At 41.3% G+C, this 14,439-nt stretch overlaps 1 protein-coding gene across 2 annotated transcripts in view; it reads left to right on the top strand.

The window, feature by feature from the left end:
- The window catches only part of ccdc85al (coiled-coil domain containing 85A, like), a 37,189-nt gene extending 23,201 nt beyond the window's left edge, over positions 1-13,988 (top strand). For both annotated transcript variants that reach the window (XM_054779253.1, XM_054779252.1), the window contains one exon: positions 3,917-13,988. In XM_054779253.1, the coding sequence (XP_054635228.1) occupies positions 3,917-3,966 (50 nt within the window). In that variant the 3' untranslated portion in view covers positions 3,967-13,988. The remainder of the gene's footprint in view (positions 1-3,916) is intronic.
- Positions 13,989-14,439: the final 451 nt, after the last annotated feature.

The following is a 14,439-nucleotide window of genomic DNA, read 5'->3' as shown; positions in this document are numbered from 1 at the left end:
TTTTGATTCAAAAACAGCCCAATTTGTGCTCATAAAGAATTGCGGTGAGGTGAGCGCTGGCTTTGAATGCTAGGATGTCCATCAACATCGACGGACTTATCGCCTAATAACGGCTACAAAAAAAAAAATCATCCAAAGTGTCGAAGTATTTTGAAAAGGGCAAATATGACTCCAGAAAGTGAAAGGCAACATTTCAGGTATCAACGTTTTGCCACCGCTATGTGAGTAATGGTCTCACCTGAGCCACCCTGGTGAAACATGTCTGGCTCCGCCACTGCTCGCACAGGAAGTACTGCCCTCAGCGCTGGTTGTTTATACTAGGGACCGTCAATAAATGACTATTACTTGTTTGTTAAAAAAATGTCATATATTATAAATCACACCGCAAATTGAACTGATCAGTGCTACCCTAAAAGTATTTTGCATGCACATTTTTTCAATAAAAGTGTCAGTCAGTCAGTCAGTCAGTCAATCAATCAATCAATCAATCAATCAATCAATCAGTGGGCTGCACGAGCCTCGTACAATGACCGCAAAGCTACGGCAAGCACGTGGGTGTCACGAATCACTTGCTCCATAAGTACGACACACTTGCAACCCCTCTGATACCCCCTACTTCCTTCCCTGGCCACAAATTTCCCCCAAATTGCGGGGCCCGTGCGTGTGGTAGCATACGTCAGGGTGTACGGCCCGCTTTAGTTGTATTATTTTTAACGCTCTGAAGAGCTATTTTCATAACCAAATTCAATTCCGCAAATTCATGTTTTGTAACAAAAGCTTGTTATTAAAAAAACAAACAAAAAAAATCGGGATCGGATCGGCAAAACTATCAAATCGGAAGCTAAACAATGACATACCTAATCTTGATTATAGGAGACAAACTGACCCAAATGAAATAAATGTGGATTTAAATGATACATACGTGGGCGTGATAAGGCCTTTGGGTGCTCAGGCAAGCACCGTCATCTGATGCTCCAAGCATCAGAATGTGGTGCAATAGACGACGCAAATGCAAGAACCAGAGCTCTTTTGAATGACGTCTCAAGGGCTTTCCACACGGACACGCTTTCAGGTCAAAAAACGGCTTCCAGAGTGGGAAAATCTGAAAACGCAGGCTTGCCGTTTCCGTGTGGACTAGCAAATCGGCTACAATTTAAAAACGATGACGTCACCGCCCCATCGCTGTCATGTGACATCTGAATCTTTCCAGTGCCATGACTCACCGTAGCCGCTCTCCCGGTATTTTATTGTCTCGCACTCCCAAAATGACGCGCATGTAATTCCACCAGCCTCGAAAAGCTGAAGACGACGGACTTATGCGCAGCCGTTCTTTCTTCCTCTGTGGTTTGGTGTGTCACCTGGTTCCGTCTGCGTGTCTGTTCACAGCGCCAAACGTAGGTGTGCCTTGTGTATTACATCGTTTTCAGTCAGTTATCCGTTCCCGTCCGGATGCAACCATTTACTAATCCGGCACAGTGTGGACGCGACTTTTAAAAAAAAAAAAAAAATCCCAAGAAGGTTTATGACAAGTGAGGTTAAGTGAGGTTTATGACACAGTTTGTGCATTTTGGGTGTCCCAATACAACTTTTCACTTCCGATACGACACCAGCCAATATTGCAGCCTCGCGTATTGGTTGATACCAATATCGAGAAATATCTGTTGGTTTGTTTGCTTGTGTTCAAAGTAACTTGAAACGTTCCGAATGGATTTGGATGGACTTTTCATGAATGGTGTGTTTGCAGCGCACTGCACTGTATAGGCCGGGTGTAATCACAGCAGGACAGCACTGTTTAGAGGTGACCCTCTCCCGCCCCTGCGTGCAATATTCTACATTTTCCATCAGACCCCAGCCGGGGGCGGGCTGAGATTACTGTGTTAATATTTAATGAGAGGAGAGACAATAAGGCGTACCCTCCCTTAGGCTTAAATGCCCCCCTGGTTCCCCCTGTCGAAGGAACACACCCACACATAACCATATATAATTGCAAGCATGTTTCACACATTCTGTCACCTGACTTCACGCAATGTAACGAGCACACGTGTGTCCTGTTTGTTTCATGTACCCTTGCTTTTCCAAGCTCACTAGTGTCTTGCAAAAAAAAAAGAAGGAAGTGTTCTTTAAGCCAGAGGAAGATTTGTAGACTCAGAAAGGCAGCAACAATAGCGCACACTGAAGCTACGCTGCAAGCCGTCCCTCGGCTCTCTGACGTGGTGCAGGGGTGACGCAGGCAGGAACAGGAGGATCAGTCACGGACAGAAAACAAACAAAAAAGACCATTTTAGCAAGTCAGGCTGTTTATGTAATTAGTTTTTCTTGGTAGACTGTATTAATGTAGCTAACATTTATTATCAGTCCCTTGAATTTGAAGTACTGCCTTAAATAAATACAGCATTACTGTATGTGCATGCTTTAGTGCAGTATCTTATCTTATCTTTAAGGATATTGTCAGTCCATGTGTGGATAGGATCTGACACGAGGATGACTTGCATTGATAAAAAAAAACAAAACCTTGGAATCATTCCATTCTGCTGCTTTTGTCTCAGGCTCCCGGTGTTGTGCATTCTGTTCCATGTTGCACTGCCAGTGCACGCTCGCAGGACGTGCTTGAGTAGGATGAAGCCCTCGCTCATTTTTCTGCAGACAACATCACGACAAATACTTTGAGGTGGTGGCCCTGGTGGGACACGTGCTGCTGCTTTTATAGAGCAGTCGGGGCAGTGAAGCGGGGGTTTAAAGACGCCATAACGTTCAGAGTGCTTGTTTCATGATGTAGCGTACCAGTGATATATGTCTGCAAAAACAGCCATACTTGAAAGAAGCCCAAATGATATTAAAATGAGGCAACTTTTCTTATTTCAAGCAAAAAAGTCTGCCATTGGGGTCAGCAAAAGTTGCTCGGCTCGAATTCTTATAACTAGAATATCTTTCTTGTGACTTTTAAGAATATAATGAGTCGTAAAATAGGTACCGGTAAGCTGTTCTTAGTCACTTAGCTAGATTTCAGTAAAATGTTCTTCTTCCAAGCTAAGAAGTAAGCCAAATGCTCTTAGAAGATTCTTCAATTGAGACAAAATTTGCTTTTATGAGGCTCGATTTAAGCAAAAATGTTTTCACATATTCTAGATGTCGGAGTATTATTCTATTTTCTTACAATACAGTCTCCAATGAAGCTATCGTGCATATGTCCCACACAGATGTGTTCCAACAGTGATTAGAACCCAGGTTGCCTGATTGTGGGGGCTAACATACTAACCACTCGGCCACCACACAGCTAACGCCTCCACATCGGTCCCAAATTAGCAAATCTTTACACTTGTTTTCTGCGTGTGAGTCCATTCTTCTGCGATTGGCTGGCGACCAGTCCAGGGTGTGTCCCGCCTGTCGCGCGAAGTCAGCTGGGATAGGCTCCAGCGCACCCCCGCGACCCTAATGAGGAGAAGCGGTATAGAAAATGGATGGATGGATAGAAACCAGTTTTATACTTAATTTAAATATTCAAATATTCTTAAGCTGTTGTTGAAGAACAATCAAAGTAAGGTTTTTAGCTTGTTATTAGAAAAAAAAGTAATTATTGGGAAAAACTATTTTCATAACTGGCTAGGCTATACTTTCTGAATATAAGATTATTTTTCTCAAGTGAAAACTGCTAGACACCATATTTTTTCTTTTTAGGAAAAAAATAAGAAATGGTCGCTTCAAACGGGACTTTTTTTGCATTGTAGATGATAGAATACTCGGTCTTACACCTGAGAGGTACACTTTTTGTTGATACCTGAAGTGCCTTATGTCAGCAGCATATATGGAGCCGATACCTAGAGTCAGGTCTAAAATCTGAGGCATCAAATATCTATTTTTTTATTTGTTCCCCAGTGTAAAGCATGTTTCTGACGTTCTCTCTTCTTTTCCTGCCTAGCTTCGATGCCTCCTCTTGACCTCACTGTGGTCAGCTCCTCGGAGGAATGAGGATCACAGCGGAAGAGCCTTTTCGTCTCCCTGGTCTCGATTGCCACAAAGAGCCTGCGGTACCACGCTCCCAGGCTCCAGACGGTCTGCTGTCCATCCACGGCCTCATTCATGTCTACAGCCCCTGAAAACAACCTGCCTTCACGTTCTCATCTAGACATATTGAACGCTACGGAGAGGGGGGTGTTGGGGAATATGATTAGTTGCGTTGTGTGCAAAAACTCTGCTGCAGAAATATCGATTCGAGCGGATGTCTCTCCCTGTCAATTGTGACATGGCTACCTCTCGGAGAGAACCCAGAGAGAGGGATGCATGCTGGTAGATTGTTGTGGCGCATTGAGAATTTCAGAGGAAATTGTGCAAAAAGTACAGCACATGTACGCTACAAGCGGACGGTTTTCCTGACACATCAACACGAGCCCCGTGCCGTTGTACGGTTGTACGGCACAGTGGACATGCTGCACTGAACTGCTTTATTCTGCCATCGCTCTGGAGCCGTAATCGGGGTTCAAGTTTCATTTTCAGATTTGCCGTGCTTTACTTTTTGTGCAAAATCCTACAAAATTCTCATGATAACGGGAAGGGTTGGGTTACGTTCTTTGTGTTTACAAGTGTAGCTCATTGGTGGAGAAGTGCATCAAGTCAGCTTGCTTGTTCTCATTTCACATTCTTCGTTTCTCATTTCAGCGGTTCTCCTCTAGGGCTGGGCGATGTGGACCTTAGCGCGATATTTTGGGGATGCGACGATATAATTTAATCCAGAAGAGTCTTGTATGAGCAGCTACAAACCTTATCCCAAACCCAAACCCATACCATTAAAAATAATGACATTAAAAGTAACAGGGGTGTAATGATTCATTCACGACATCAATGCATCGATTTACATTCCTACGATTCAACTACATCGATATGTGTTTAGCATATATATATATCGACATATATATCGATCTAACATCATTTAAAAGGTAATCCATCGATGGAATCGATACTCGGAAATGAAGCATTGGATTCAAGCCCGGCAGGTTTTATATGAATGTGCTTTTTTCAGCACTTTAATGATAAAGACGTTAAACGTCACAGTCCGCCTGTCGGTGACGTCTTCGTCTTCCGGGTATGCGGTGGTCATGGGAGTTGTAGTGCTTAGGGACGTCATCATCCAGCGCGGCGTGTCCAGGTCCAAACACATATGTAGGAATGTCACGGATACAATCCCCGTATTTTAGCGATGCGCGCTCGATTAGGAGAGTCCGTGGGGACGTCCTTAAAAATGATGTTTTTTCATATGATATCGCGTGTATTTTCATTCGTATACGGAAACTTATTACGTCCAACTTTAAGCCTTTCAAACTCATGGATCGGAGCTTCAGGACAAGATAAAAGGCACGTAGGATAGAAATTCACTTCAATCTGCAGATGAAATCTTATTAAAGCCTGATGGTGCGAAATATGCCCCGGATTTACCGTGTACATGCACTTAGTAGTGTGGCAGCAGCATTTATGACACTTGATCTTCTTCCCTGCACTTTTTGATGATCAAAAAAAGTGTAAATGGCTACTCTGGGGACTTTTGAAAGAAATGTCACAGTCCAAGTTATGATGTATTTCGTAGTACGGTTGTGCTTTTGTGCTTGCCGAGGTCCGTGGGTCGACCACAGCTTTTGTCTTGACTCGATCTTAAAGCAATAGGAACCAAAGGCACTATCCCCCGCTATGAAATTTGCTTTAACTTCTTTAATACTTAGGGGTGGAGAAGTGAATGAGGTATGAAATTAAAGTTCAGCTCATGTTTTATCAGACAGAATTAATCACATACTTATTTTGACATATTTCAAAATGTTACCAGACCACATTCATTTGCATAATGTCCCTCATTGGGTGTGAAGTGCAGGTTTGGATTGCACGATTTAAAGTAAATAATTCATCATGGCAAGCTATACCACCCTCTGTTCATCCTGATTTTGTATTGCATTTTTAACTCATTTTTTGTACTCATTGATCATTTATTTTTCAGTATGCCAGCATTTTTAATCATTTATACCTGATTCCCTTACAAAAAACAAGGGGAATCCAGGAAACCTCACCTGCACTGTCCAGTATCCTTGCATTTATTTCACAGCCACGCTGGTTGAATTTTGGGCTAAAAAGTTGCTGAATCGATTTAAAGTCACCGAATCGTTTCGGATCGTATCCTTCTATCGTATCGGCAACCACGACTCGTGATAGGAACTGAATCGTTATGAAAACGAATCGTTACACCCCTAAAAGGTAAGCTTGCCTACGGCACCGTGTAGGGAGTGTCTATTCCAGTTGTTGTTTTCCCAACATGAGATCCTCTGTCAGTAATCACACACACTTGTTTCTTCTCATCAAAGTCCCATTCCTGGAGAAACTCCTTCAACTCACTTGCCATGTTTTCACCTGTGTGTTCCTCCGGAAAAAAACCATGGGTGGAGACAGGACGACTTCAAAGTCGCTGGTTATGTAGCGGACCGACCGAATCCACATCTATCGAGGTACCTCCGCGTTTAGCAACAATTTGTTCTTCTATTGTCTAAACTTCTCCGCCGCGTTCAGCCATGCTCATTTTCTCTCTTTTGGTTGTTTTGTTGTTTGCTCTGCTTTCTCTGCGGCCATCGCTGGCGGTAGATGCGTCAATACGGAGCGCCGCGGCGCGTTTGAAAATATCATTTCTACAGATATGCGTCGTTTTCTTGTCCTCGGAAGGATTTCTCCCGTTTTAAAAAAGCCATCGCCCAACCCTAGTCCCTTCCCTTCATCGCCCTCATTTTTTTTTGGAGCGTGTGAAATAGGACTTCTGTAATCTAATGTTCAGCCTGTCCATCTCGAATCCATCCTTTCCGATGAAGTCTCGTTTCAACTGACCGTCAAAACAAAAGACTAAAAAAAATGAAGACAAAATAACTTTTCCTGTGTCTTAAACCGAGATGGTCGTTCTAGCTGCTGAAAGATGTTGTAGTTTGATAAAAATGCAATGTTCAGGTGTCATTTTGTTTTCTATTTCTTTTCTCCTGCAAAGCGCCTATATTGAAGCTGGGAGCCATGTTTTTTTGGTTTGTTTGTTTGTTTTTTACAAGAAAGCAAAGTCCAAGTAAAATGTAGATTATTGGATTAGTTTTCTATATATATCAATATATATATATATATAAATATATATATAACTATATTATGACCATTATTTTTGACTTCCAGGTATTAGAACTAATATATCGAGATGTATAAGCTATATATCAAATAAACAGACGTCTTTATTTAAAAGGTGCATTTCTACAATTCTGATTGGTGTGTGTGTGCTTGCGTGTTAAGTCCATGCCGCACGAGACAAGGGGGGGGGTATTCTGCGGAGCGAGTTTGGTGGGTTAGTGAGTTGTGTTGAGTGGAAAGCCGGACTTGCCTGTTCAGCGAAGGTAACTCTCCTTTAAAGCAGCTGTATCGCCATGGTAACTTAGGCTAACCTCATAACCTGGTCAGGACCAGGCGTTACCATTTATTGAGAGCCTAAGGAGCCCGTGAGGGAACATGGAGAAAACGGAAAAAAAGAGCCTTCCCTGATGATAGTATATTCGTCTATGAGCGAGAGATTTTCATCTGAGGGATGACGCTAGATATGCTCACTATTTGAGGCGAGCGACAGGAATAAAATGCAATGTGAAATAGGAATAATGAGGCCGATGTTAGCAGACGTACGTTATATGTAACAGCAGTCCAGTTAGTCTTCTTATTTTACAATATTTGCTGGAGGAATAAGGACTCTGAGGCATCAACCAACTGGAAGAAAACACTTCTTTACTATAACAAGGACAAAAATTGTCACAGATTAAAAAGGTCTCTGCATGCTGGCATGCCAGCGGTCCTCCCTCGCTCCATTGACGGCGACAGTGTTGCCTTTAGCAGCCATAATCTTTTGGGAACTCCTCCTAACGCTCCATAATCCCTACTTGCTCATCTTGTGTAAAATGCACTGGCTGGGATCGCTTCACTTTTCAGCGAAAGTAGAATAATATGACGTCAAACGCCCCTCTTCGTGTGAACTTAGCGCAAAGCCGAAAAACGGACTTGACAAAGTAAGTTGATAACCACCATCGTGGGACCAATTAAGTCTGATTGCGGAGTTTAGGTTCTGTTGAGCTGCATCTTGAGCACAAAGCCTGGGTTGCCTGAGCCGCTTTCGCAGAACACCCCAGAGATCAGAGTCAGACTTACATTACTTGTAAGTTTTATTTCAGATGTTTTGAAAAATGACTCACCGTGTTCCAAAACATGTGATGTCATCATCTGAGCTTGTCTCATCCTGCCAGATGGGCGACAATAGGGTCCACTCGGACAGGATTTCCTCTGAAATCATTGAACTGGAACAGCAAGTTCCCCTTCCCGTGCAGTGAGCGCCTTCCATTACATCCTGTCCAAATAACTGTACCTCAACATCTGTGTCCTGGGATCTCAGATGCACCCACCACTTCATTAGACACACTAACAAACTAACGCAAGCCAATACTAAAATGGTAATGCTAGATAATGCATTTATTTACTCCACTGCAGAGTACAAGGAGTTTATCTGAAGTCGGGGGTGAGCTTTATTAGAGTACAGTGAAACCTCGGTTTGCTTATGACCCGGTTAACGTGTTTTTCTATTAATGTTGAAAATGTGCGCCTAAATTTTCCCTCGGTTTGTGTACATTTTCCAGTTAGCGTACAATATGTCTGCTGTGGCTCTGTATTTAGCCGACTGTTGTCTACTGTGGGTTGCTACTATGCTCCTACAGGCACATAAACTTATTTTCAACTCTCACATGAGTATACAACACCCTCTGCTGGTAGCAGTAGTAAATACAATAACAGACACATACAACAGAGCGCCGATAGATCGCTCTGATACACCACAAGGACACAGAACACAATGCGCTTTCATACGCTGTTAAAAAAAACATGCAAAATTGCACTCAAAAAAAATTCCACACTTTCCGAAAAGTTCAACTTTTGTCTTGTCAGACCACAGAGTTTTTCTCAAAGGTCTTGGGGATCATCAAGATGTTTTCTGGCAAAATGGAGACAAGCCTTAATGTTCTTTTTGTTCAGCAGTGGTTTTGGTCTTGGAACTCTGCCATGCAGGCTGTTTTTGCCCAGCGTCTTCCTTATGGTGGAGTCATGAACACTGACCTAACTGGGGCAAGTGAGGCCTGCAGTTTTTTGGATGTTGTTGTGGGGTCTTTTGAGTCGAGGCCGCGCTCTTGGGGTCATTTTGGTTGGCTGGCCACTCCTGGGATGGTTCAAAACTGTTTTATGTTTTGGCCATTTGTGGATAATGGCTCTCACTGTGGTTGGCTGGAGTCCCAAAGCTTTAGAAATGGCTTTATAACCTTTTCCACACTGATCTCAATTAATCCCAGTTATGTTTTAACAGGGGTGCAATCACTTTTCCACACAGGGCCATGTAGGTTTGGATTTTTTTCTCCCTTAATAATAAAAAGTTTCATTTAAAAACTGCATTTTGTGTTCAGCTGTGTTGCCATTGACTAATATTTGAATTTGTTTGATGATCTGAAACATTTAGATGTGACAAACGTGAAAAAACAATGTGGTTGAATATGGTCTGTTAGTCCAAAAATCTGCATTTTTAGGCAAATTGTACACGTAAATGTATCATTTTCAAGCATAAAAATGGCTAAATGAACTAAGATACAACTATAATCCGATAAGAAACGGTTCCAATTGTGACTTTAGTATTCTACACTGGTCACTATGGGTCAGCAATCGCTTGGTGAGACAAGCACCAGACTTGATTGCTGGAACAACAGGCTTTTATTGCATGTTTATCTCGAAACATGCACAATAATAATAAGAATACTAACATAATAATAATCATAATAATGACCCGGACTACTGTTGCAGCCATAACTCACAACCAGTTAAAACTCAACTCTACACCACTGATGACACTTCCTGTCCACATGTATGAATATTTCAAGGCTCTAATAATAATAAAAATACTTCTTTAGAAGATCGTAAACAGGTTTTCTATACCATAACTACAAAAATACTCAATTTATAAATCTCTGGTAAACTTTTACAGTGCGTAGCAGTAAGAAATTAGGCCATTTAAATAACCAAATCAAAGTTGTTTTCTCTTTCTGACTGGTTGTCCATTGTGTTAAAGCTGCAGTCGGCTCTGGGAAAGCAAACTCCAGCTCAACTGGTTTGATCTGTTTGCTCAAAGTGATTCGAGTTGAGAAAATCTCTTTGTGCTCAGCTGCTGTTTAATTAGACGTTGTGACTCTGTGGGGTGCCAGGCGAGGGTATCTTGCGAATCTAGTGGATGATGGAATTGAGTGATAATCATCTCGGTAAAGCAGAAATCTCATTGCTGTGAAGATTTGAACAACAGAAAAGAAATCATTTGATGATTAAACATGTCGCCCTCAGTAGGTCCGCATCCGGCCGCGACCTGCCCATTTGCGGACCCTGACCTGAATGTGAGACTCTTTCACTGTTCAGTTAGTTAAGTTAGCTGGCAAATAGAGTTTTGACCATCTAATTAAGTGAATAACTGGCATTGCTGACCACAGTGTACGGTGGAGAAGTGAATTTCATTCGCACATTTTTTATGCGATCGCTCCATTTAATTTAGTGAAAACCAGTGATGGGCAGTAAAATTCATGGCTGGAGTCCTTTGGAGGTGTTTTTTTTTTATTTGTCAATACTGGTTGCTCATTAAAAGGATAAAAAGTCCCATAAAAATGTCTTTTATGCGTTTGACTTGCTGCTCTGCTGGCTTGGAAAGAAGGCAGTGACAAGTACCTTCCAGTTTACGCACGCCCCCACCCTCTGAGGATGAGACGAGTACTGCAGTGCTTCTGTGTATTTTATTGTCCGATCAGAGTAGTCTTTTATTTGAACAGTACGCGTATTATTAGCTGTAAGTTGTTTTTTTTAATTATTGCAGTTGGCAAATTTGGCCATGAAATTGGCCAAAAATTCTGTCTGACACCGTGGCCTTCAAAATAACAGCATTTTGTGTTATTTTGGATGTTATGTTTTTGAATTCCTGATATCCTTGATTCACATTTGAACAATACATTTGTTTCCCCCCTTCCATTTGTCTGTTTTTATCTTTTTTAATATAGGACAAGGTAACACTTTACAACAAGGTGCACAAAATGACAGTAGTTAACCAGGAACGAACCTACTTAACCCTAACCACTGCTCACTAGTTACTCATTAGTTCTTCAATAGTTCCTCAGTAACTACTTTAAATTTATGTGCCTTCGTTCCTCAGTAACTACTGCACTCATTAGTTCCTCATTAGTTGTTCATTAGTTCCTCAGTAAGTAGTCTAAATGAATGTGCTTTTGTTCCTCAGTAAGTACTCTACTCATTAGTTCCTCATTAGTTCTTCATTAGTTTTTCAGTAACTAGTCTAAATTTATGTGCTTTAGTCATTAGTTCCTCGTCAGTTCTTCATTAGTTCCTCGTCAGTTCTTCATTAGTTTTTGTAACTAGTCTAAATTTATGTGCCTTAGTCATTAGTTCCTCGTCAGTTCTTCATTAGTTTTTCAGTAACTAGTCTAAATTTATGTGCCGTAGTCATTAGTTCCTCATTAGTTCTTCATTAGTTTTTCAGTAACTAATCTAAATGTATGTGCCTTAGTCATTAGTTACTCATTAGTTCTTCAATAGTTCCTCAGTAACTACTTTAAATTTATGTGCCTTCGTTCCTCAGTAACTACTGCACTCATTAGTTCCTCATTAGTTGTTCATTAGTTCCTCAGTAATTTGTCTAAATGAATGTGCTTTTGTTCCTCAGTAAGTACTCTACTCATTAGTTCCTCATTAGTTCTTCATTAGTTTTTCAGTAACTAGTCTAAATTTATGTGCTTTAGTCATTAGTTCCTCGTCAGTTCTTCATTAGTTTTTGTAACTAGTCTAAATTTATGTGCCTTAGTCATTAGTTCCTCGTCAGTTCTTCATTAGTTTTTCAGTAACTAGTCTAAATTTATGTGCCGTAGTCATTAGTTCCTCATTAGTTCTTCATTAGTTTTTCAGTAACTAATCTAAATGTATGTGCCTTAGTCATTAGTTACTCATTAGTTCTTCAATAGTTCCTCAGTAACTACTTTAAATTTATGTGCCTTCGTTCCTCAGTAACTACTGCACTCATTAGTTCCTCATTAGTTGTTCATTAGTTCCTCAGTAAGTAGTCTAAATTAATGTGCTTTTGTTCCTCAGTAAGTACTCTACTCATTAGTTCCTCGTCAGTTCTTCATTAGTTTTTCAGTAACTAGTCTAAACTTATGTGCCTTAGTCATTAGTTCCTCGTCAGTTCTTCATTAGTTTTTCAGTAACTAGTCTAAATTTATATGCCTTAGTCATTAGTTCCTTGTCAGTTCTTCATTAGTTTTTCAGTAACTAGTCTAAATTTATGTGCCTTAGTCATTAGTTCCTTGTCAGTTCATTAGTTTTCAGTAACTAATCTAAATGTATGTGCCTTAGTCATTAGTTCCTCATTAGTTTTTCAGTAACTAGTCTAAATGTATGTGCCTTAGTCATTAGTTCCTCATTAGTTCTTCATTAGTTCCTCAGTAACGACTGTATTTTTGTGTACCTTATTGTAAAGTGTGACCTAAGACAAAAAAGGAGAAAAATATTCCTTTTTTAAGTATTCTTCTGGATTTATGTCCAAATGGATACATTTTTTTCTATTTTACTGATAATTTTTGTTGTTTTACATCAAAGGCCCATTTGTTTATTACATATCCATAGCATGATGTCTGGCTTGACCAGCAATGATCACAAACGTGCCTTAGACTGTTTGAAAAATGTCTTTGTGGATGTTTGAAATTTGTATTTGCGTACCCCTGGACTGTATTATTAAATTAGGCTGGAAAAACACAGAATGATTAATTATATTAATATTACTGCATATGTATTGGTGCTCCGGTCCAAGACTAAGGTCACAAGCATGCTCATCAGGGAGATGCTTTTTGCCGATGATGCAGCAATCTTGTCTCATTCTGAGGTAGGACATGATGGACAACATGGCGAGAGCTTGGAAGGAGTTTGGTGTTACGGTAAGTATTAAGAAGACTGAGGTAAAGGGCGAGACTGCACCAAATGAACCAGTGATCACCGCAGATGAAAAGGTCAACTCCTTTAAGTACCTTGGTTCAACCATCACCAAGAGCCTAAGTCTTGCTAGAGAGTTCAACTCACTCATCCAAGCTATCAAAAAGACTGTGCACCAACAACCTTCACACTAAGCTCCAAGTTTATTTTGCATGCATCATCAGCATGCTTACATATGCGTGTGAAACATGGACCCCGTATGCTAGGCGTGAGAAGAGACAGCTTCCACCGGCGCTGCCTCAGACGCATTTTGGGTATCTCATGGGAGCAGAGGATGGTCCTGGAGCAAGCCAACACATGAAGCATGCTTGCAATGCTGAGGCGGCTGCGTTGGCCCGGTCATGTTCACAGGATGGCAACATCCCGACTCCCACGTGCGATGCTCTACGGCCAGATCAAGACCACCAGGCCGACCGCTGATGTGCTACCAAGACCTTTGGAAACAAGATCTGCAGGAGGCTGGGATTGGCATAAAGGAATGGCACACGAACGGGAAGCGTGGCGCCATCTAGTGGCCTGTGGCATGAAGGAAGCTGAAGAAAGGCGCCTTGAATCCCAGAAAGAGAAGAGACAGAAGAGAAAAGAGCGTCAAGTAACAAGTCCAAGTCCAAAGGCCATCACTCTTGGATTGGACTTTTCAGTCATAATAGGAAATAAAGATAGAAACGCATAACAACAATTAAGCAGACCATCGCCAACCCAAGGATACCAAGGAAGAAGGGATTAGTGCTGTTTAAAGATATGCAATTGTCAAAATGATACTATCTTACCTTACTGTTTGTGTGTGTGTGTGTGTGTGGCAGTGATGTGTGGTGAGGTTCATGGCTGGTGAGGTACTGACTCTTTTGGAAATTTAAAAAAAAATGTTAATACAGGTTGCTCATTAGGAGGATAAGAAAAAGAAGATAATAATTCACTTTTGTTTAAAAAAATGTCTTGAAATTGTTTTCAAATATTTTCAATATTTATTTATTCAAATTTATTTACAAATATTTTAACATTCTCCTGCCAGTCTGTGCTTGCCAGTGCTCTGTACTCTGCTGCGGTTTGTTGGGGGTAGCAGCACCAGCAAAAAGGACATAAGCCAGATGGACAAACTGATCCGGAAAACCGAACAAGTTATCGGCACTCGGTTGGAGGCGTTTGTAACAGTGAGAGACAGGAGGACAACGGACACGGACAACCCCGCCCACCCACTCCATCGGACAATAGGGGGACAGCGGAGCTCATTTTCGAACAGACTCACCCAGTTTCGTTCCCACAGTAAACGCTACAATACCTCACCTGTCTGTGAAAGATAATTCACAACATGATTGCACTGTATTGTCCCCCCTC

This window comes from Dunckerocampus dactyliophorus, chromosome 6 (genome assembly GCF_027744805.1).
Source record: "Dunckerocampus dactyliophorus isolate RoL2022-P2 chromosome 6, RoL_Ddac_1.1, whole genome shotgun sequence".
Classification (NCBI taxonomy): domain Eukaryota; kingdom Metazoa; phylum Chordata; class Actinopteri; order Syngnathiformes; family Syngnathidae; genus Dunckerocampus; species Dunckerocampus dactyliophorus.
Note: the sequence above shows the minus strand (reverse complement) of the source record. Positions and strands in the feature narration are given on the sequence as shown.